This window comes from Dromaius novaehollandiae, chromosome 1, assembly GCF_036370855.1.
Source record: "Dromaius novaehollandiae isolate bDroNov1 chromosome 1, bDroNov1.hap1, whole genome shotgun sequence".
NCBI classification, from domain to species: domain Eukaryota; kingdom Metazoa; phylum Chordata; class Aves; order Casuariiformes; family Dromaiidae; genus Dromaius; species Dromaius novaehollandiae.
This window is the reverse complement of record NC_088098.1, coordinates 53,734,298-53,755,090: the sequence shown is the minus strand read 5'-3', so window position 1 is coordinate 53,755,090 and position 20,793 is coordinate 53,734,298. Positions and strand designations below refer to the sequence as shown.

The 20,793-nt window shown below is 45.9% G+C and overlaps 1 protein-coding gene across 8 annotated transcripts in view; it reads right to left on the bottom strand.

Moving 5' to 3' along the window:
* Positions 1-1,188: 1,188 nt before the first annotated feature.
* TMEM184B (transmembrane protein 184B) overlaps positions 1,189-20,793 on the bottom strand; it is a 31,764-nt gene continuing 12,159 nt past the window's right edge. For 5 of the 8 annotated variants that reach the window (XM_064512522.1, XM_064512515.1, XM_064512503.1 and 2 more), the window contains 9 exons: positions 18,300-18,560; positions 15,663-15,828; positions 12,224-12,314; positions 11,611-11,686; positions 8,397-8,488; positions 7,925-8,094; positions 6,531-6,725; positions 5,594-5,617; positions 1,189-4,495 (listed from right to left, as the gene is read on the bottom strand). In XM_064512522.1, coding sequence (XP_064368592.1) covers positions 4,254-4,495; positions 5,594-5,617; positions 6,531-6,725; positions 7,925-8,094; positions 8,397-8,488; positions 11,611-11,686; positions 12,224-12,314; positions 15,663-15,828; positions 18,300-18,500 — 1,257 coding nt within the window. In that variant the 5' untranslated portion in view covers positions 18,501-18,560 and the 3' untranslated portion in view covers positions 1,189-4,253. Of the gene's footprint in view, positions 4,496-4,796; positions 4,846-5,593; positions 5,618-6,530; positions 6,726-7,924; positions 8,095-8,396; positions 8,489-11,610; positions 11,687-12,223; positions 12,315-15,662; positions 15,829-18,299; positions 18,561-20,793 lie in introns of all 8 variants that reach the window. The other 3 variants (XM_064512529.1, XM_064512539.1, XM_064512510.1) reach the window with 3 other exon arrangements.

Below are 20,793 nucleotides of genomic sequence, written 5' to 3'. Positions count from 1 at the left end.
GTTCCTGCTTTAGAGCTAGGTACGAGCAGGAACCTCAACCACTATCTTTCGCTGTCGGCTGAGCGGTCCCACGCCAAGGCATTGGATAATTCAGAATTGCTGGGTTTCACTTTTGTGTATGTCTCATCAGAAGCTGCCAGAATTAATTGAGATCACTACATGCTTTCCTTCCACCCTCCCATAACACATTCTTTCAGGAGCACTTCAGCTGTGCTGAGTCAGCTTTTCCCAAAACAGATCAAGCTTTTCACTGGAAAATTCCTGCTAGGCTGCACTCAGACCGCAAGCAGACCTGCCGTGAGCAGGTGCTCAGACCACCACACATCCTCTCCCACCACACCCTCAAAAAATCACTGCAGCTCTACACAGTCACCATAGTCTATGCAAAGCTTCCCTGCCAAGTGACCTCACTGCCTTACTCACGCCTGGGGAGCAAACGCTGCCTCTTCTGAGGAAGAAAGGGGGGAGCTCAAATCTTGCAATGGTGGGAGGAGGAAGCATGGCCGGCACGTTACCTGGAGGTGAAGCCGCTCAGCAGCTGCCCCACCTGTCTGGCATTCCTCCCCGCCACCATCCCCCAGGAAAAGCCATCCCTCTGTGCCGACTGCTGCTCTCTGGGGCTGAGGTGGAAGCGATGAGTGCATTCCCTTGACACGCAAACAGACAGGTTTCCCACCTCTGGGTGTCCTGCAGCACACAGGCCACTTCTGGGCTTTACATTCACACTCCAATCTGCTGCAAAGTACCACCACATCCACTGCTGCAAACTGCCCCAGTTCAGGCCATGGGCAACACAGCCACACACTTGAGGAAGAAAAGCTCAGAGCTGCCATGTGTTGGGGCCTGCTTCAAAGAAAGAAGCCTGCTCTATCCCCAACAGGTGTTTCACACTGAGCACCACCCAAGAGCTCCAGCCTCATTTCAACTCCAGATTTTTGAAAAATGGGTTTTGCTCCTGCCTTGGGCCATCAGTAACACCTCAGCTCCAGGCCCTGCCATCAGGCTGCTGTAGCACTGCTTCTCTGTCAGCATCCATGCCTGCCAACACAGATGGCATGAAGCTTTCCCCCTGAGAATAGTATGTCTCGCCCCATTAGTCCTAAGTCTTGCCTCTGTAATGGTCAAGAGGGGAACACAAAATCAGTTCAGAGAAGTCATCCGGACACCACTACACAGAGGCAGTTTAAGTACAATCTAAATTATCTCTATATTTTTATTTGTCATCATATTTGCTCATTTCTGCAGAGTATAACGTCACAAAGATCAAAATAGAGAGAGCGGCTTGTCGCTGAGCTCACGTCAGTTAAACACAATAGGTACAAAACTAGGTGACTCTGTCTTATTTATCATACATTTTTTCAGTCATTTATATACAAAGAACTACTCTATATGGAAAAATATTAAACAAATCCCATGGGTATGTTACATGGTAAACAAAAAGGAAGGAAGAAGGGTAGCAGGTGAGGGGGAGCAGCTCCAAGGGCCTACTCTTGGAACTAACATATTTGTTAGGGCCCTGGGCTACCGCTAACAGATCTGCAAGACCACAGGGTGTCTTGGCCTTAGTTTCAAGCTCTGGTCTTATTAGATATTTGTTCCTCCAAGCCAGAGTGACTACAGAGCCAATCCTTGTTCTGGCACTTGCCTGTCTTGGGGGACAGCAGTAAGCTCAGAGATGATTTTGTGTAGCGTTAAAAAATATATATATAAAATCATAATGTGTGGCAGCTGGCTGTTGTTCAGGTGCTAATCTTCACCAGGCTTCTCTGAAGGTAGCTAGTGCAAAAGGGTTATACTTTAAACCACTACATACATGAAGCTTCAAGAATATCCAGATCCTATGCACAATATATGCAGCATACATTTTAAAGTAACTTTAAAAAATGTTTCCCCAAACCTGGATCATCTTCAAGCTCAATGGGACAATCCCAGAGATTTCAGATCTCAGCTACCCAATGCAACAAACATCAGGGAAAGTCACCAATTAAGTGACACTGGGACATCATCAAGTCCTGCAAATGCAATAAGGTGGTGGAAGGGGTTGTGCCCCATCCCCCACTTTCCTAAGAGAGAGGAGAAGTTTAAAATAAATACTGAGCACTAAAGAATCAAAGGCATGGAAGATGGAAGGAAAGCCCATTCAATCTCCAGTCCTGCTTTCCAAGTGGGTTATGAGATGAGGAAAAGTGTTTTACACCAAGCCCACAAAAAGCCTGGTAGATAGCATATGCATGTCCATTTAAGTAGTGATAGATTTAGGAAAAACAGCAACTAACTGCTGGCATTACAGGGTATGTACAAACAAGGAAATTCAGGAGGAGAGAAGCTTTTGGACTCATTGATCCTTTCCTCAACTCCCTCAGAGCTGGCACTATTGCTCCCATCCCCTTCACCGCTCACCTCAGACATGTGAGTATGGAAGGAAATGCTGCCCAGAGTCCTCCTCACCTTCCCCTACCTTATACTCACAGCAGAGAGCAAACCTGCCCATCTTTGAGCCCGTTTCCCTGCTACTCCTGATCAGACATTCTTAGCAGGGGTGCTGAGGAAAGGAGGTGGTCTTTGCTCACAGTAGCTTCTGAGAAAATGAATGAGCATATGCATAAATTAGGACACAAGAGGAAAGGTAAGCTCCATACAGTAAATCAGACCCCAGTTCTGGCAGAGGGACTAGGGGCAACCTGGAAACATGTAGGTCTGCTGATGGCAGAGTGGGCATCAAGCAGGAGAGGAACAGTGAAATTACAGCCAAGAAGAAAGGAGCTTGATGTAGCCTCTCCACTTTACTTCCTGCATGTAGGGGCAATCTCACCTATGACACTTGAGTGTGTGCCCCCTTGCCCCATTTTAGCTGATTTTAAACAAGCAAGAAGTATTTCTTGGTGCTTGGATAGATCTACAGAGGAATCATTTTTAATTTGGCTCTGCTAAACATCTAGGGGCCCATTCAAAGCCCAACAAGAGCAAGGGGAAGCTGCTTTTCTCACTTCAGTGGATGCTGGCTCCAACCTTGATAGCATCGCAGTTGCTGCTGGGTCTGTAAAGCGTACAGCAGCAGCAACTGCTGCCTGAGAAATTATAAGGGACAATTTTAACCAGCCAAGTTGTGTCAGGTTTCAAATCTGCTCCAGTTTGGCCTGGAACAACAGAGATGAAAAGCAAGAGAGAGTGTGCAACATCCCTTTCTGAATACTCTGGCCTAAGGGCAACACTTGTACAGCTCACGTGGGAAGTCAGGGATGACATGCCTGAGGAGGGCTATCTGCAAAAAGACGGGGATATGCTCTGGCAGTAGCGGTTGAATCCACAACTTTAAAGAGGGGCAGCTGTATTGGTGGGAGGGCAGGAAACAATGAGAGAGAACATTTCATTGTTTCATATCTTCCTTCCCCCAAGAGGGACCAAAGGGTCAGAACTGCACAAACTTAATATTGTCCTTCCACCACCTACCATGGCCAATCCTCAGTCTCCTTAGCAGGAGAAAGACACTCCAGGGAGGTATTTTGCTGTAGGAACACAGGGAAGATGGGAAGCTTAGACACCTGGTATTTAGAAAACCCCACACCCTAAGACAGTAATTCCACCCCCACTGAGCTTCAATGAGCATCAGCTTCAGGCAGGGAGTGCAGGTGGGAAGAATAGGAGGAAATTCCTGTCCTTTGCCCCCTCAGTCACTCAAGTACAGGATTGCACAATCAGGTGCTTAAAGGGTGGCAGATGTTCTTATTAAGTATTCAAGGCATTAGCTACAGAGAGACCAATCTCTGGTCTGGTCCTCAGGGATTCTTATCACTGCATCCTAATCCCACTTCCGAAGCATCACAGTGAAGCTAGTACCAGGGAGCTCGAGGAGCAAGCTATGCCTGCATCAACCATTCAGAAAGAGGAATACAAAGCAGTCATGTTGTCCAGCTGGAAAGAAAACATTTTTCGCCACAACTCTGGGCTCTGGTAAGTCACGCTTCACACCAAGCTGGGCAGGTATGGGAGGCCACAGCCCTTCACTTCAACCAATTCCAGGCAACTGCTGTAAGAAATGGGCTGTGAGAGAGGATTTCTGGCCATTCCCCCACCTCCACACTGCTCATCGTGTCCATACCCACAAAAGCGAATGGGAAGTGCCCGCTTCTGCAATCTGCACTCTCTAGGAAGTGATATGACTTGCGTGCTTCTGCTTCAATAAATTAAAAGAAAGAAAAAACCAACAACAACAAAAGAGGGAAAATTCCAGCCTGCACTGGCTGTTTCCCTTCCTAGAACTCATCATCAGAGCTCAGCAGGAGGGTCTTCTCGTTGTCGCGAGCACCCGAGCAGCTGTGGGAGCGTGAGATGACATGACCACCATTGCGCCAGGGCGGGCCATGCTCCAGTGTTGACTGCTGGGTGTACTGCTGGTAGGCTGGGGAGAAGTTGTGGATTGCATCTTGAACAATGTCATGAGGGTTCATAGTCTCCTTGAGGCTGCTGGAGATGCTCTTCATGGGAGCACAGCGACCTGCCAGGGTAAGATGGGGAAGGACAAGTGAAGGATACCACTGCCATGCCCCACACCCATTAACGTAGAGGTAAGGAGAACAGGGAACATGCACTCCTAGGTCCTGCAGAAGTTATTGCAAAGGCCTCCTTAAGTGGTTGCTAAGGAAACACACACCATCACAAAAATGGTGCAAAGTTTTACAAGGAATGCTCCTAAAGTCCAGCCACCACTGGCCGAGTGAATCCACTTCAACAGCAAATGGGAGACACGTCATGCGAATGAGACATACCCACAGCAACAACCCTCCACTATACACTACCTGGTCTGGCTTGGGGATGCAACGAAGACAGACATGTGGGGAGGTGCTTCTGTAAAGGGATTCAGAGGACAAAAACTAAGGAAATTCTAAAAATACAGCAGAAATGGCATTTGCCATTTTCACTCACTGGAAATTAGATTGACAGGCAATATCAAACCCTCCACAGGAAGAGATCGTAAAAGGGGAAAGCAGCATAAAGGAGGGAAAGGAAGGGAACAGGCAGTATTAGAGGTAGAACCTCTCAACGGTTGGAGGGCATCACAGTGATACAGTGAAGGAAGCAGCAGTTGGAGACAGTCCCACATAGGAATGTTGCATGCAGAGGAAGATTTTGTCTCTTTTGGGGAGCTATTCCTCATGGCTTTTAGGGTCCCATTTCCAGCATGGCCTTCTGGCTCTGCTCTCAGTCCTGAGGATAAGCTCCCCAAACCATGAAGGCATGCTGCTTATTTGTGGCAGTTAAGAAAAGGCGGGGGGAGGGGGGAGGTCAGGCAAGAGAGCAAACTAGCTACTTTGAGACCTTGTGCAATTCTTTGGAGGGAGAGAGAGAGAGAGAGGATAGTTTCATACAGTCCCAATGCATAAACATTCTAATACTAGGTTATAGCACTGCCTAAGCGCCTGTTTTACAACTTATACTCCAGATACCCCAAAACAGCTGTGTGAGGCAGTCATGTTACAGACCTATAGGAGGAGGAAACAAGGGACAGAGCAGGTAGTTGGCAGGCTGGGAACCAGGACAGAACAGCATCCCAGTTAAAACCAACTGAGACAAACACAGAGCATGCTGCACCTACCGTATGGCCCATATGATGGAATGGCTGCATCAGAGACCAGTGGCCAAAGCAAGGGAGAGAAAAAAGGAAGAGGGGGGGAGAGGGAGAGAGAGAGAGGGAGAGAGAGAGAGGGAGAGAGAGAGAGACAGGAAATAAGAACTGAACAAGACCCACCACCAAAAGTTCCCCAGTTGTGCTGGCCAGCAGTTCACACTTCCATCACATACGGATGTCACCTCCCCTAGCTGCAGCCACTGTCCTTCCAGAAACTCTGGGGCTCACTGGGATGGAGGGACCATCTACAAGAACACTGCTCAAGAGCTGCAGTCTTCCCACAGCACAGCCTCCACCCCCCCACCCCCCCCCCCAAAGGGAGGAAACCATTTATCTGGAGAACACCAAATGAACCGGCACAGACTGGGCACAAGAACCCCCTTTTCCCAGAAGTAACTTCCACCTCTCTCTTCCCCAGAATAAGATTTTTCAGTCCCTCTGCCCTCTCAGTCATTACAGGAAGATCCTTCTCCTCCAAGCCAAACACGTTGCCAAAGCACAGCCTCATCTCCCTGACCCGGAGTCAAAACAGGACCTGCTTCAGGCCCTGTCCCTCCTTCCTTCAGTCTGTTGCACAATCTGGAGTGATGGAGTTCCCCTTTGGGGAGACAGGAAGGACAAGCCCACTCTACCAAAAGGAAGCAAGGTCTTGCAGCCCTGAGGTCTGCAACAAGCTATCGTGGGTGGCATACTAAGGAACTGAAAAGGGAACAGTGCAATTCAGGCAAGGTTTGCAGAGCCCTTGCACAACGTCTCTGTTCAGACACCACGGAGGAGGGGATGTGATGTTTTTCCAGGCACCCAGGTTGAGAGTCATATCAGTTTGTTGGCTGCTAGAAGGACCAATCTCCACCCAGTCTCACTACCAAACAGACATGCCATCTTGCGTTGGCATATTCCCTACCTTGTGCATCAAGTCTCTTGTCCGCATACACCTTGTATGTGAAGGCATGGCGCAGGGCAATGGCTGCAAAGAACATCTCCACACAAATGATGAAGTCCTGATACCCAGCAGCTACGGTGCCTTCACCCACAGACACGTTGGCAGAGTGGATTTTGGGGATGGCACCACACTTTTCCAGGATGGCCAAGAGCATACCTGAAGAGAGCAACAGGTTTATGTAAATGTGCAGAAAACTTGTTTGCATACCAACTGCTAGGAATGGAAACAGCTGTCTCTGCCTCTTCCTGGTTGCAAAACCATTTAACACAGAAACTACAAACAGGGCTGGCTGGGTAACTCCCATTCACACTAATCTGTACTACAGAGAAAGGAGGAATAAACTAAACGAATATGTTCAAAGCATGTTCAAATATTGACTCTTTTCTATGATCTGTGGAACCAGCTGCTCCTACAGGAAGTAATCAAGCCCAGAAGGGTAAAAAGCAGCCAGATATTTCTGTGAGTGATCTCAGCACTTCCATTAGAGCTAGAGCAAAAACTGAGGTAACAGAGCTTTTCATTTTAAGTATAAAGTTTATGACACACACTTGCAAGATGTTTCTCCCCATACATAACCAGGTGGCTGAAGAATTCTAGAGAAGGCAGAGAGCATGTGACCAGATGGCTCAAGATGATAAACTAGACAGTTTATTAGTTTGCCTGTACATAAGAAGGACAGGCCATATTCCAACAGCCTAAATTCCACCTAAGGTCCGACTCAATTAGTCTTTGAAGTGCAACTCAATAAGTCTAAGTAGGGCATTGAACAGGGAAATACTTAGAGCCTACTACTAAGAAACACTAAGCTTATATGGAATTTAGGCTTTCTGAATATGCCTCTGTATGCATCTTGAAGTGTATATATTCTGAACATGCTTGGGCTCAGCAGTGGTTCTGTGGCAGCACAGGGTGCTTTCAGCTGGTGTGACACTTCACAGGAATCACAGATGTGTGATTAAAATTTGGTTTATAGAGCACTAAAAAATTCCTAAAAAATTTCAGATGTGCCACTTCAATCAATAAAATGGCAGCATGCAGATAAGATCTTGGCAGCTTATGCTTTATGATTGCTTCAGGAATGCAAAGGACTCTTCAGCCAAACAGCTGATTTTGCCAGGCAGATGTGTGCATGTACATGCACGCAGAGGGATACTGAGGAGCAGAGAAACAAAGATAAAAATGAGCAAAACAGAGCTTTCCCAGAGAAAAGCAACCCAAGACTATAAAACCAACCAAATTAAAAAAATCCAGAAAGACAGAGTATCTATTAATTAGCAGCTGCTCCACCAACTCTAACATATGAGCCCCCGCAGAGAGATCTTTGCGCCTACAAAGGGAAGGGGAAAGCAGCTCACCTTGCCAGAAGGACAGGAAGATGACAGACTTCACCATGAAGAACTTGAGGACTGGGCTATAGGGACTGAGCAGCTCACGTGTGGCAAAGTAGAAAAGGAAGAGGGCGTACAGCGCCAGGCTGACAGAGATGTTGTAGATGATCGTCACGTAGAGGTAGCCACTGGTTACACTGAAGCAAGAGGATAGATGAATGCCTGGAATCTCAGGGTGATCCCATCTTTCCCTTTGCCTCTGCCACTGGGGAGTAACAAGATTCTGCTTCCTTCCTGCCTCCTGGTCCCACTCTCTCCCTCAAAACCGAGGTAGAAAAAACTGAAACCAACAGGTTTACCTCTGCCCTTTTTTCTCACGTACATATTCAGCCTGTGTGTCCCAACACCTTTTCCCATGGCTCAGCATGCACACTGACTAAAACCACAGCTAGGTAGACGAGAGGAAGCTGAGCCCTGCATGCTAGACAAACAAACTTACTCAAAGTCACCATCCTGGTACTTGCCAAAGGCCTGAAGGATGACTGTGCTGATCGCCATGAGGGGCTTCACCACACAAAACTGCAAGGTAGCCTACAGGAATGAGAGAGGGGGAGTGAGAAGGCAGGAGGTACAAAGGCCAATCTCCCAAACAAGTATCACTGCAGGATGTCAACTGGGACAGCTCAACACAATCCAGCCCCACCAAGGATTCTAGCCCTGCTGCTTGCTAGTTGATTGTCCTTGAGGACTGCAGCTCCCAACAGCAGATGGAGATTCAGAGGAAGCATGTGTGCTATCTACCTGTCTGGGACAGGAAGAAAAGCCTCTACTATATAAGTTGCTACTGGTTGCTGCTCAGCTGCTTTCTTCCAGAGCTGTTTCACAGATTGTGCTGCAACACATTTATACCCGGTAACTGCATGAAAAAGTTCCACACTGTGCTATGGTACAGACACAGTAAATTTGTGATGTACACAATAAAAAGTGATATCAGGGAAGGGAAGCAAACTCCAATCCACACTTTCCACAAAGCTAGGCAAGACGACCGCCTGGATAAGAGGGGAACCCAGCTTTCTCAGGAGAAACTTTGACAATTCACAGCATATTAAGGCATGTCATAAACACTGTGATGTGTGCTGCCAGACAGAAGTTAGAGCTATCCTGTTGTCCCCAGCGTAATCTTTACTGAATTTCCCCGAAGGCTCTGTGAAACTTGAAATCAGCTCTATCCATTCTGCCAGTAGATACCATGGGTATAAATCACTGCTATCAGGATTCATTCTCTCACAAAGCTATCCCAGGCTCCATCTTTCTGGAGAAAAGAAAAGCCAAATTTCAATGTCCTAAGAGAGCAAAGGGTTGCGAGCCTAAAAATGTCACCCTTGTCGCTCTGAAGGAAGCTGGAAGAGCCTGGCCAGGTGCTGACCTGCATGCATGTGGGGAGGGCCATGTATGGAAAGGAGGCAAAGAGGAATAATTGCTTTGGATACGATGCAATTTGTTAGTGGTCATAAGACTTCAAGGAGATTAAAAACCCCAGCACAGGCCAGTTAGTGAGTCACTGTAAAGATGTGAACCGGAAAAGGTCAAGCTAATTGGTAAACAACTCTGTCCTCTGAGCTTCCCCTCCTTCCAATCTGGGGATGGTTTAACCATTTCCCTGCAAGCAAAACCACCATGTTTTATTTTTAGTCTCTTCCCCAGAAGAAAATGCTAAGGCGTAAGGGAAGCACATGGATAGTGTGTGACCCATCTGTGATCATCACCAGACACAGACCCAGCAAAGAACCTCAGAGTGAGGCATCTTTAAGAAAACGAGCAGTCCTGATTTTACACCACAGCAGCCACCACACCACCTGACTGCCAGAGGACTGCAGGCAACACAGGCAGACTGAAGGACCCAGAGCAGGCACCTGTCTGAGAACAACTTGGGGTTGGGAGAAGGGGGGTGAGGATGGAAAGAAGGAATGGCTGTAACACACAGACTCCTTCAGGATACAAGGGGCTGGAAAGAGCAGAAAACTGGGGCAGTGGTGGTGCAAGGCAGCTGCACTACTGGAAACGTTGAGAACAGGAATGAAATGAGCAAGGTGCTCTCTTCAGCAGATTGCTCTTCCTGATCACCACAATGGCAGGCACGGCACAGATCAGCACTGAGATCTATTCTGTTGCTCTTTTGCACCAAACTACTTGGGAATTTGCCTTGCAAGTTCTCACTTGCCAATACTGGAAGTCTAGAAGTACCAGAAAGCGAGTCTGGTGTCAAAGATTTCTCACCAAGGCAATGTGACAGCTTGAGCCAAGAAGGGCAGTAGTAGTTACACATCCCTTTGCAAAACATCTTCCTCACAGCCTCCACAGCAGAATTAGCAGTTTGCAAAGGGCAGGCCTGACTAGAACTGCTGTCAGGTCCCAGCAAAACAAAAGCAAAATATCCACCTAAGTCAGGGTTACCAAATGAGCTGAGGATTTGCGCAAGTCAGCAGAATCCCCCAGAAAAAAGTGTTTCTAGCCTTCACCATTGTAAAAACTTTTGCAAACATAGCCAAGCACAACCAGTATAAAAATACCTACCAGAGGCTCTGGGACATCTGAAACAAAAGATCTAAGGCAAGTTATTTCTCCAGCACTTGTTCACCTTGATGGGGTGTTACATCTACTTATGACATTTTTAAAAGGTCAGTATTAAAATTAGGATCTTGAAGAAGAGCTAATACTAATGGAATCAAATATGGGGTATATGAATGAAGTCCAAGAGAAAAAGGAGAAGCAGCATACTGGGAGTTGCTTCAGAAATAAAGTATCAGGGAAGAAAAATGAAAAGCCATGAGGACCAGAATATGAGACAGAGACAAACAGAAAAGGGAAAAGAAAGATGTAGTCCTTTGAAAAAGGCCAGTCATTCTATACAGTTTAACACTGGATATTACAATGAGGCTGCACTGTACCCTTGACATTCCTGCATATTCCAAATGGCAGGAGATGAGGCATGACGTGGAAGAGAAGGCAGAGCAGACATGTAGACCCAATGACTGGAAATTCAATGAACTGAGCCCTTTCAAAGGGCCAGACCAGCTTTACACTGCCTCCAGAGAAACCTCACTTTTCATTTCGGCAAGTGAGCAAAACCTCACAACTCACCTGCTATTTCATGGCAACCAGAGGTCACAACTACCTGAACTCCTGGGGTGAACAGACTAGGACTGCACTGAGGTTTAGATCTCTCTCCTTTCCTCCCCCTCAACATACTCAATACAGCACAGACACACACGCATGGTGAGCAATACTCAGTTCCTCCTACAAAATGTTGTGTCATGCTTACTCTCTACCCCCTCCCTCAACTCCTAACCACAACATCAGCACTGGGAATTCAGGAGGCTGTTACACAACTGGGGTGTCTGCAACAAATACAGGCATCAATTTCTTAAAGTTGAGACCTCCGTATTCCTGAAAGGGAAGAGCAAACCAGAATCTCTTCCCATAGTGACTGCCAGACCCAGGAGAGAAATTGCTTCTGCTTTGGGAGCGAGTAGAAAATTTTAAGACCTTAAAAGAAAAGTTCTCTCTCACCAGTCCATGGGCTGTTCTGAAAGCAACACTATAAACCTGCTCAAAGCAGTACTCTTCTCAGGAGTTCAGCAGGAAAAGACACCATTGCCACCTCTCCCACACACCTCATTTCTGTAGGATAGCAGAGCTCCTTCAGCCCATACCTGTTTGCAGAATCTCAGGAATCCAATAGAATAGGTCTTTCCCCACAGGCAGCAAGTCCCATATACACAGCTGGACCTGAAAGAGCCAATGCAAGATGACCATATTCAGAGACAATATTTGGGCTAGAGTGCAAGGCTCCTACCCCAGCTCGTCTACCTCTCCATAACAAAGTCACAGGATTCTTGCTTCCTCCAGCCATGATTACAGTCACAGTCTCTTTCAGACACGTTTAAAATAACATCCGGACTGCATACTCCAAACTTTATTTTTTTTAACTGACTAGCATAGAGAGAAACATCAATCCTGGAGGAAGCACACAAAACCAACATTCACTAAAGACAGAAAAGATTTAAAGGAGGAGGAGAAGGGAAGAGGAAAAGAAACAAAGGAGAAGGCAGGTGTCCAGAAAAACTGTGAATCAGTCCAGCTTGCCTAAGAGGATGTGATCAGTCTGATCTGTCTCAGAGCAGGATACTGGTAAATCATCACTAGCCATCTTGCCCAGTTCCAGCAGACATTTGCCACCTGACACAGTTTTTAGAGGCAGGGATAAAGGCATGGTAGATGGACATGGAAGGATGAGAGTCTGCTGTAAGAAGGATAAATACTCACTCAATTGGTTTCCCTCTGATCTCAGACATGATGGAGCTCTCCCCTCCCAGGTACTCATAGCAGAGGCTGAGAAAGTTGTATATTACGAAGGCTGCAAAGACATCAATCAGAGCAAAATGACAACCAACTTCAAAACAGGTGGAAGGATCCAGAGTGCAGGCAATGGACCAAACATCAGCAGGGCCTGCTTATGCAGCCTTTTTCCTTCCAAAGCACTCCAGATTGTTTTCACTGCGTTTATCTTTCTGCCTCAGCATTTACAAGACTATCTGAAGTGGAGTTTGGCCAAGGTCCCAGGCTAATTCCACTATTCATGCCAAAAGCATCACAGGACCATTTTCGACTGTGGACTGTCTCTGTTTTACTTGGCATCTGTAAGATGCCATTCTTTATAGAGCTCCTGTACATTATTCCAGGACATTAAACTGGTACTAACTTAGATGAAAAAGTTCTCTTTGATCTGTCAACCATATCTAGTACCTCCTGCACCCCTTTGAGACAATGAGCACAGAATCTTTCTGAAATGATGGGTCTGCAGACTTAAGACTTGGAGAAACAGAGAGGTTTTGCCAATCACAGAAGCTCTGTTTTTATGTGTCGTGGTGATTTTGGAAAAACAGGCCCTGGGGTTCATTTCCTCAGAAAGATGAAAGTTCCTGCATACTGAATAGCTTTCTCCTTGGGCTACCTCTGTTCTGCCTTCCACAGCAACTTGGTACAGATGAGGAAGAGTCTTTGCAGACTGACCACTAATATTCTCCCCTACTTCAATTCTATTCAAGGCTCAGTTTTGCTGATACATATGTAGTGAGGTAAAGACACTGCGAGGAGGGCTCTTATCATAACTATAGACACATTTCCTTTTCAAAACATCCAAACCCATTTAATTGTGCATGGAGTTCGCATGCACGCATCTTGTCTGCCACACACACGGCTTGTTATACTTGTTGTTGGACCCTGACATAGCTGTGAGATTTCTAGGGCAAGGACCATACTCATAAGTTTCCACATAGAGCCTGGAGGCAAGATGATGGACTAGGTGACTCCCTGAGGGCTCTTCCAACTTTATTTTCCATGATAGTCGATAGCTGAACATTCCCTGGAACGTCACTACCCAAATCCTGGTTTTGCTCCCTGGCATAACCGCAATACAAAGGCACGATAACTTGAGGTGGAAACATAAATCAAGGAATTCTGAAATAAGAAAAAAGCCTCATGTACAGTACTGAAAAGCTGACCTCACCAAGGAGCTAGTTATTAGACCTGAGGTCAATTTTCCCACGTGGATGAAGTACCACAGTTAGAGACGGACACCAACATTAATTTGCTCTACAAGCATCCAAACTATGCCCTAGAAAAGAGGTACTCAACACTCCCCAAAAACACACACAGTCTTGCAACATCATATTAATGGCTTCTGGATGTGCCTAGCTGGCAAAAATGCTACAGCACATAAAAGACTGTAGTATATCTGCTTCTATTTATGTAATTGGGATATTGTTATTCTGTCTGTAAGCCTTGTTATTGAACAGAGTTAAGTATGTTCACACTACATGATTCTGTGAAAGCCTTAATTAGGAAACACCAAATATGGAAAAGTTATTTAAATAATTGTGGTAACCTCTTTTGTCTGCAGTTTTCCTGCAAGCTCTTTTAACTTAGCTGGTAGCTCCCAGCACCCAGAGTCAGAAAAGCTGTGCTTTTCCTACTGTCCTCCAGTGACCCCTGCCCTCTGATGTGGTCATTACAGTATCAGCTGCCCATTCCACAAGCACTAGGGAAGAGATGACATCAGAGGAAGAAAACAAACAAACAAAAAAAAACAAACAAAAAGGGGGGGGGGAAAACATCTGCCCCTACATCTCCAAAAGAAATGGGTGCAAATTATCAAAGCTAACTGCACCAGCACAGCAGCTCTTCTCCTCCCATTCCTGATCCACATTCATCAGATGCGCTCATGACATCAACGTAACAAAAAAATCTACTTGTGCCAGTTAGTGGCACCCAGGCTTGTACAGAAACAAAGTCATGTGAAAGAGCAGCACCAAAACATGCACCTCCTAACACACCGCATGAAATGCAGCCCATAACTGGCCCAACACAACTTTCAAATATATTAGAAGGGTGTTCTCCCCATACTCTCTAATGGAGTTCCCCCCACTTCCTAACCTAAAACCTTCACAAAAAAGAAATAATAGGTTAGCTGGCAAGGGAGGAAAGAACAAAAAGGCTGTTTGAAAATGATCCCCAGAAAAAGCAAGGGAGAGAATCTGCTAATCAAAGGTACTTTCACCTCCACCTGTAGTCTTTTTGCACAGCACGCATGCTGAGGAAGCTGGTGAACTTCAAAGTGTGGGCTGCCTCCAGAGCAGACATGCTGATGTTTGCAAACTCCCTGAGCAAGGCAGAGGGATAATAGCTGTTGCTAGGAGATGAGTTTCACAGAGCAGCAGGCTTCCTGCTAGACCTACACACACACGCAGGGTGGAGAGGGAGGGAAATAAGACAGGCCCAAACAAAGATGCCTTCTGAATCACATGCACGTGCTTGCCATCTGCTGCTGCATCTCAAAGTATTGTCATGGTCGTGAAGAAGGGCCTGCTGGTCCCTTGAGCAGATTAACTTGTTCACATATGCAGGGGCAGCTCTCTGCAATGCAGATCTCACTAAAACAACTGCACAAACAAGACAATTTAATGAGGATGCATGTTAGAAACTGTGCTCACAATATACTGCCAGAGTACAGTCTCTCCTGCTGAGTGGCTGGAAGGCTCCTTTCTGGATGAGATCAGAAGTGAAGTTTCAATAGTGTTCACTGGAGAGTAACTCTTTCTCTCATACAAAATGTTAGTGGTATCCTCTTTGGCACATAACCAAAAGAAGCAATCAGTAACTCTTCCTGAACATGTCTCCCTCAGTCCTGCAGGATTCCAAAGCACTCTGTACGCCACCAACACTAACACAGGGTGGCCATGCTATGCTGTGCCATCGTGCAAGTGGCTACAGGATGGGATCAGAAGAATTCCTCACTAATAAACTGCACTGGGAAAACAAACACGGGACAGAGCAAGCATCTGGCTACTAAGTGCTGTTCCAAGAACCAGGAGCTAACCAATACCTGGTTTTCAACATCCAGATAGAATCTCATTTTTTGGCTTTATACCTTCCTGAAGCAAAGGACCCAAGAAAATCCTAAATTTTGTTTCCAGAGAGCATAGGAATGGAGGCTCAACATACTCTGTCATACTCAGAGGTCATCAAGAGAGAAGGGGTAATTTTTCAGTCTCTGAGAAAGCCACAGTCAACCACATAGCAACACTTCATTTCTGTGGATGATAGAGAGGCTTTCGCCATGTTCCCAACTAGGGGGAAAACATCTCTCCCTCTCTCATGGCAGAGTGCTCCCACCTCCCCCATCTTCTGTCTGACCCCTCCTTACCTTCATAGCAGTCCCGTACTGTGCCAAAGTAAACATAGTACTGGTCATTGGTGAAGAACAGGAGACTGAGCCATGAGTCGCAGGCGTAAATGGGCACAATGAAGAGGATTCGAACAATATAGCGCTGTTCATTTGGGCAACTATAGCAGCGGAGATGCATGTAGATCTGAGAGGAAGAAAAAAAGACGATGAAGATCAGTGGTATATTAAGCAGAGAGGACACAGTGGGACTGGAAAGTCAACACAACTAGGAAAAACAAACTCCTCACTAAGTCATCTCTTGATTGCCTCCTGAAGCCTCAAGGTGATAAGCATCAAATCCCACTGTTATGTTATGGCATCTATATAGCATTCCTTAGTTGGCAGGGAGAGAGAAAGTGGAGGAGAAGGAAGTGGATGCATTTCTAACCTAGTTTCTCACAGGTAGCTAATTTACTGTCATCATCATCACCTTCCTCATATACTCTTGTTCATATTCTTTTTCCTAACATCAATCCTGAATTTTGCTATGCCATTTCAAGTACCTAAGATCCCCAATACCACAAGCTCTTTTTCTCTTAACAGTGAAGGAGCATGCACTTACGTGCACCTTCACTGTAAACACTCCCCAGGCATTTTTAGACACTTTCTAGACTTTCACCTGAAACAACCTAGAAGACATCCTCACTATTTCTAAGAGCTGAGAAGCCAAAGCCTCTCTCTGCTCAAAAACAGCCATGCTCCACATCTGTGATAGCCCAGCCACGAAGCATCAGCCATCCAGACAGCACCAAACACGTGCACTGGACTGTGCTCAAAGGAACCATGCTGCCAAAGGTTGTTTTGTCCAACTGTCTGTGCACATGCCAATCCCCCTAAGTCACTCGCTGAGGGGAGCACCATGTCCCTACCCTACCCCTCCCACATTCAGGCTTTGTTATCCATTATTAAATCCCACACCTAAGATGCTTTTTAACAGAATATCCACCTCCTGGGAAAGTTATTTATCACAAGCATACCCTGAAGATGAGCACCACTCCTGTAATGGCCTAATGACAGCGTGACAGCTTTGACTAGAGTTGCAGGTATGCTCTATCGGCCACTGAGCCAGCAGAGGGCACATTCTTCAGGGGCAAAGCCTCCTCAGAGCACCCTAATGAAGGCTTTTGCCTGGAAATTAATAACACCTAGTTTATTGCATATGTGTCACATGGCTGACTGATTTTGCTGTCTGAAGTGGCACAAGCACTGTTTGAAGCTTCACCCTGCATTTAGAGTGCTGTGTAGATTCTCTGGGGTCTAACAAGGCACACATTGATGCTCTCACCTCTTCCTACTGAAGGAGGGGGGCTGTCTCTACCCAGCTCCCTGTTCTTCATCTCTCCCTGCCTCTTGGCCAGGCTTGTTCAAAATCAACTAAAGAGCTCAAAACATTCATCTCCTTGCCCTAACACAACAGGAGCTCACAAAAGCCTCATTTCATGAGGAAAACAGTTCAAAATAAACTAATAAATCTCAACAATATTTCTTCCTTGTGACAATCCCAGTGACACACCTCACCCAGCACAGGGATAGCTGACACCAGAGCTCGAATCACTTCAAGCTTTGCTCTTAGGAAGTCACACAAGCCCTGCAATCCACGTGCCTAAGAGAGCACTTTAGACAGGATCTGCTGCCTTCTAACAGGACTACAGCACGTTTCAATCAACACTGCCTCTCTGGCACCAACCCCCATTGGTTTCTTCAGAAAAAGGCATTAATGCCTAACTGTGCAATGCTATATTGCAGAGGAAGGATTTCTTCCTATCCACAGTAGGTGATCAATTTGTGCTCTCAAACTGGAGGATCGATGACACTTGTAATTGTTACCCAAGTTGGTATAACTGCAGGTGTCACTCTTACTCATCAGTGACTAATCCACTTTTGAACTTCACTGGCCCCTGTACTCCACCAAAAGGTTATAGTTTTCTCAGTCCTAGTCACCACTCTGGAATCTATTGACCCACAGGTACAAAACACAGGTTGATAAATAACAGGGCTTGCATTTCCCCACTGTGTTTTTCAGTTCACATGGCAACTGTGTGAGAGAGAGAGAGGCACAGAATAGGATGCAGGGTTTGACTTGTTCTGGCTCCCTGGACACCTGCCCCAGAAAGAGGGGAGGGGAGAAAAATTAAAATAAAACATTTCCTGCTACTCCTTTCCGCAGCAGAGTTCAGCCTGTGGAATCCACTGGCACAAAAGATCAAAGGAGGTATGTCAAACAACAGATGACCATGATCATTTAGTTAACAGCTGACACAATAACAAAATGGCAAGATACAGCCAGACCTGGGAAAAAATGGCTTGAGATAAAGCACCTTTCTACAAACACTCAAGAGATGGCCAAATGTTTTACAACTGCTAGCTTTAAAGATTTTGCTTCCTCTCCAGTCAGACTAAGAAACTAGTCTGAGCTCAGGTAGAAAAAGGCCTTCAATAAAACGTTGCCACCCTGATCAGCACAGATGATATACAAGAAGAGGTTCTGGTACCACTCTAGAGTCTGCAAACCCCAATCTCACACTGCTATGTCTGGCAGAAATATGCCAGGGTATCATCCATGTTATTCTATGTGGGGAAAGGGAGACGATGGGAAATAGAGTTACATGGTTTTACCTGATGGCAGGTGATGAGCAAAGCTGTCCACACAAAGAAACCTGAGATGGCCTGAGCTGCAGTGGTCATGAGGAATATTGGCTGCTCCATAGCTGTGGGTCTGCCATCCTCTGGCATCCAGGAGAAGTTGGGAGCCACAGCTGGAGTGGTGGCAGTGGACCCCAGCCTGGGGGCTGCTGTAATGTCAGTCATCACTATCATGGTGCCTTTTAGTGCGAGATTCCACCTGGGATTGCTGAAAAAACACCTAAAAGCCAAAACCTGGTGAGGAAGAGAAGCAAGAAGGGATTGAAATCAGCTGAAAGGATGCAAGTGCATAACAGTAACATGCCTTTCACCTGACTGTTCAAGTGCTTTATGTACAGAAGCTGGATAAGTCTGCCACTGTCACCCTCTGTGGTATAACTGATCGTATGGTACTCAGAAATCTCTTCGCCACTCATAAAACAGCCTCCCTGAGATCATGAAACATTGACACCACCACTGTCATCACCCTTCTGCAATAAAAGCATTTAAGGACAAGAAGAATACTGCATGCACTAGAGATCAGGGGAAGTATCTAAATCATCCATATTAGAAGATGGTCAGCACATCTGAGCTAATAACACTACCTTCCACAAAAGCACTGGCTATTTTTCTATGCCCTGAAAAGCCAGAGTCATAGTCTTAAAGTTTCAGCAGAAAGACAGCACAAAATCCAGTTCAAGAATGGACTTCAAGAGCCAAGCATCCACTGTTAGCACTGACCAGGGTAGGGCAGTACCAAAAGGGACATGCATCACAAAGTGTCATTGCGCAGCAAGGGGGAAAGCAAAACACTTTTATTCCTCCAGCAAGCAATCCCCACCTCTCCTTCTGTGCTACTTTGAAAATTGTACTCAGCCCAAAGCGCCTTCACTGGGAGGATATGTGCTGAAAGCTCTGGATGACAGAAAGGAGATCAGGAAAATGATGCTTTCCCCAAGCACCACAGGACATGGTACACTTAGCCAGCCTCTCATTAATTCTACTAGCTTAGCATTGTTTTCTACATCAGGTGAATTTAACTAAATTCAAACGTTTGGCTTTTGAAGGCCAGCTGACCCATGAAAACACACCCAGAACACAAAGATACACAAGATTTCAGTACAGAGTGACTCTTAGTCCTCTCATAGATGAAAAGCTACTTTCATTCAATGGAACTAAACCTTAAAGGTCCAAGAATTAAAGCGACTATTATTTTCAATTTGGTTGTAAAGAGGCTCCAACATGACCTCTGGACTGGAGGAAGACAACGCACTTGAACCAAGATCACAAGCGCTCATTAGTTCTATGAACTAGAAAAGCTGTTTCTGATGAGGTTATACTGAAGACTCTGTTATCAAGGGAAACAGCATAATATTGCTTTTTCCTCATAACCTCCTCATAGTTTTTGGTACACCATTTTTGTAAAAACCCAATACATAGTTCTTAAACAGATCTTTTAGATCACTAGATGGAAAGGGCTTTACAAAGGCCAACAACCCATCACCCCAATTTACAACTGCAGCAGGGAAGGACATATATGTCACGTACTGCCAGATCACGGCAGAACACGAAAAAGAGCGTAAATCTGCAGATGAACTGTCCCAGGCTTGCTTCACCTGAAGTCAGAGCATAAAATGAGGAATAGCCACCCAGTAAAACCAGAGGGCCCAGAGCAAATCATTTCCACATGCATGCTAAGGTAAGGTGTGCAAACATCCTCTCCAGTGCTCCCTGTTCCAAACCACACGCTTGCACCAGTGGCAGGCAGCACCCTGATGTTACTTACGACACGTTGCATCTCATTTCTCCTTTCTTCCAAAGGGAAAGGGAACAAATGCAAGTCATGGGAAATAACTGAGTTAACTTAGCTTTTTTTCCTTTTCTTCCCAGTCACTTATTTTCCAAAATATTCCTGCTGTGAGTTACAGCTTTTCTAGTGTACTGAAGGGCAATTCCTTTCCAGTCCTGATTGGTGAAGGAAATATAACCACTATGTTTTGAGTTTCAAAGCACATACACACAGCCTAGATACCATCTATACTATAACGTCTATGGATATTTGGAAAGATGAAGGCTGGATGAAGATGTCACAAGGTAATGGGGCTTTTGCTATTTTGAGAAGAAAGGGAGTTTTATCCAAGAGAGTTCTGAAGTGACCGAATGCTCACACACAGTGCTGACAGTGCTTCCACTAAGCTGATAAAGGACACATCTAAAATGAAATCAGAGCAGATGCACCTGTGGTTAATCTAGCTCTAAATAAAGTCCAGCCAGCTGTGATAATGCACATCCCAGTACACTTTGGGAGCTATGCAGGAGAGGAAGCTACTAAACCCTTCCTTAGTTTACAGGGGAAAAGATCTCAAGGGCCAATGGCAGGAGGAACAGGACCTGGAGCTCCACTCTCCAGCTAATCAAACTGCACTAACAGCAGAGACCAAAATGCAACATCGATAACGGCAGCAGAAGTGATGATCTGAAAGTGAAA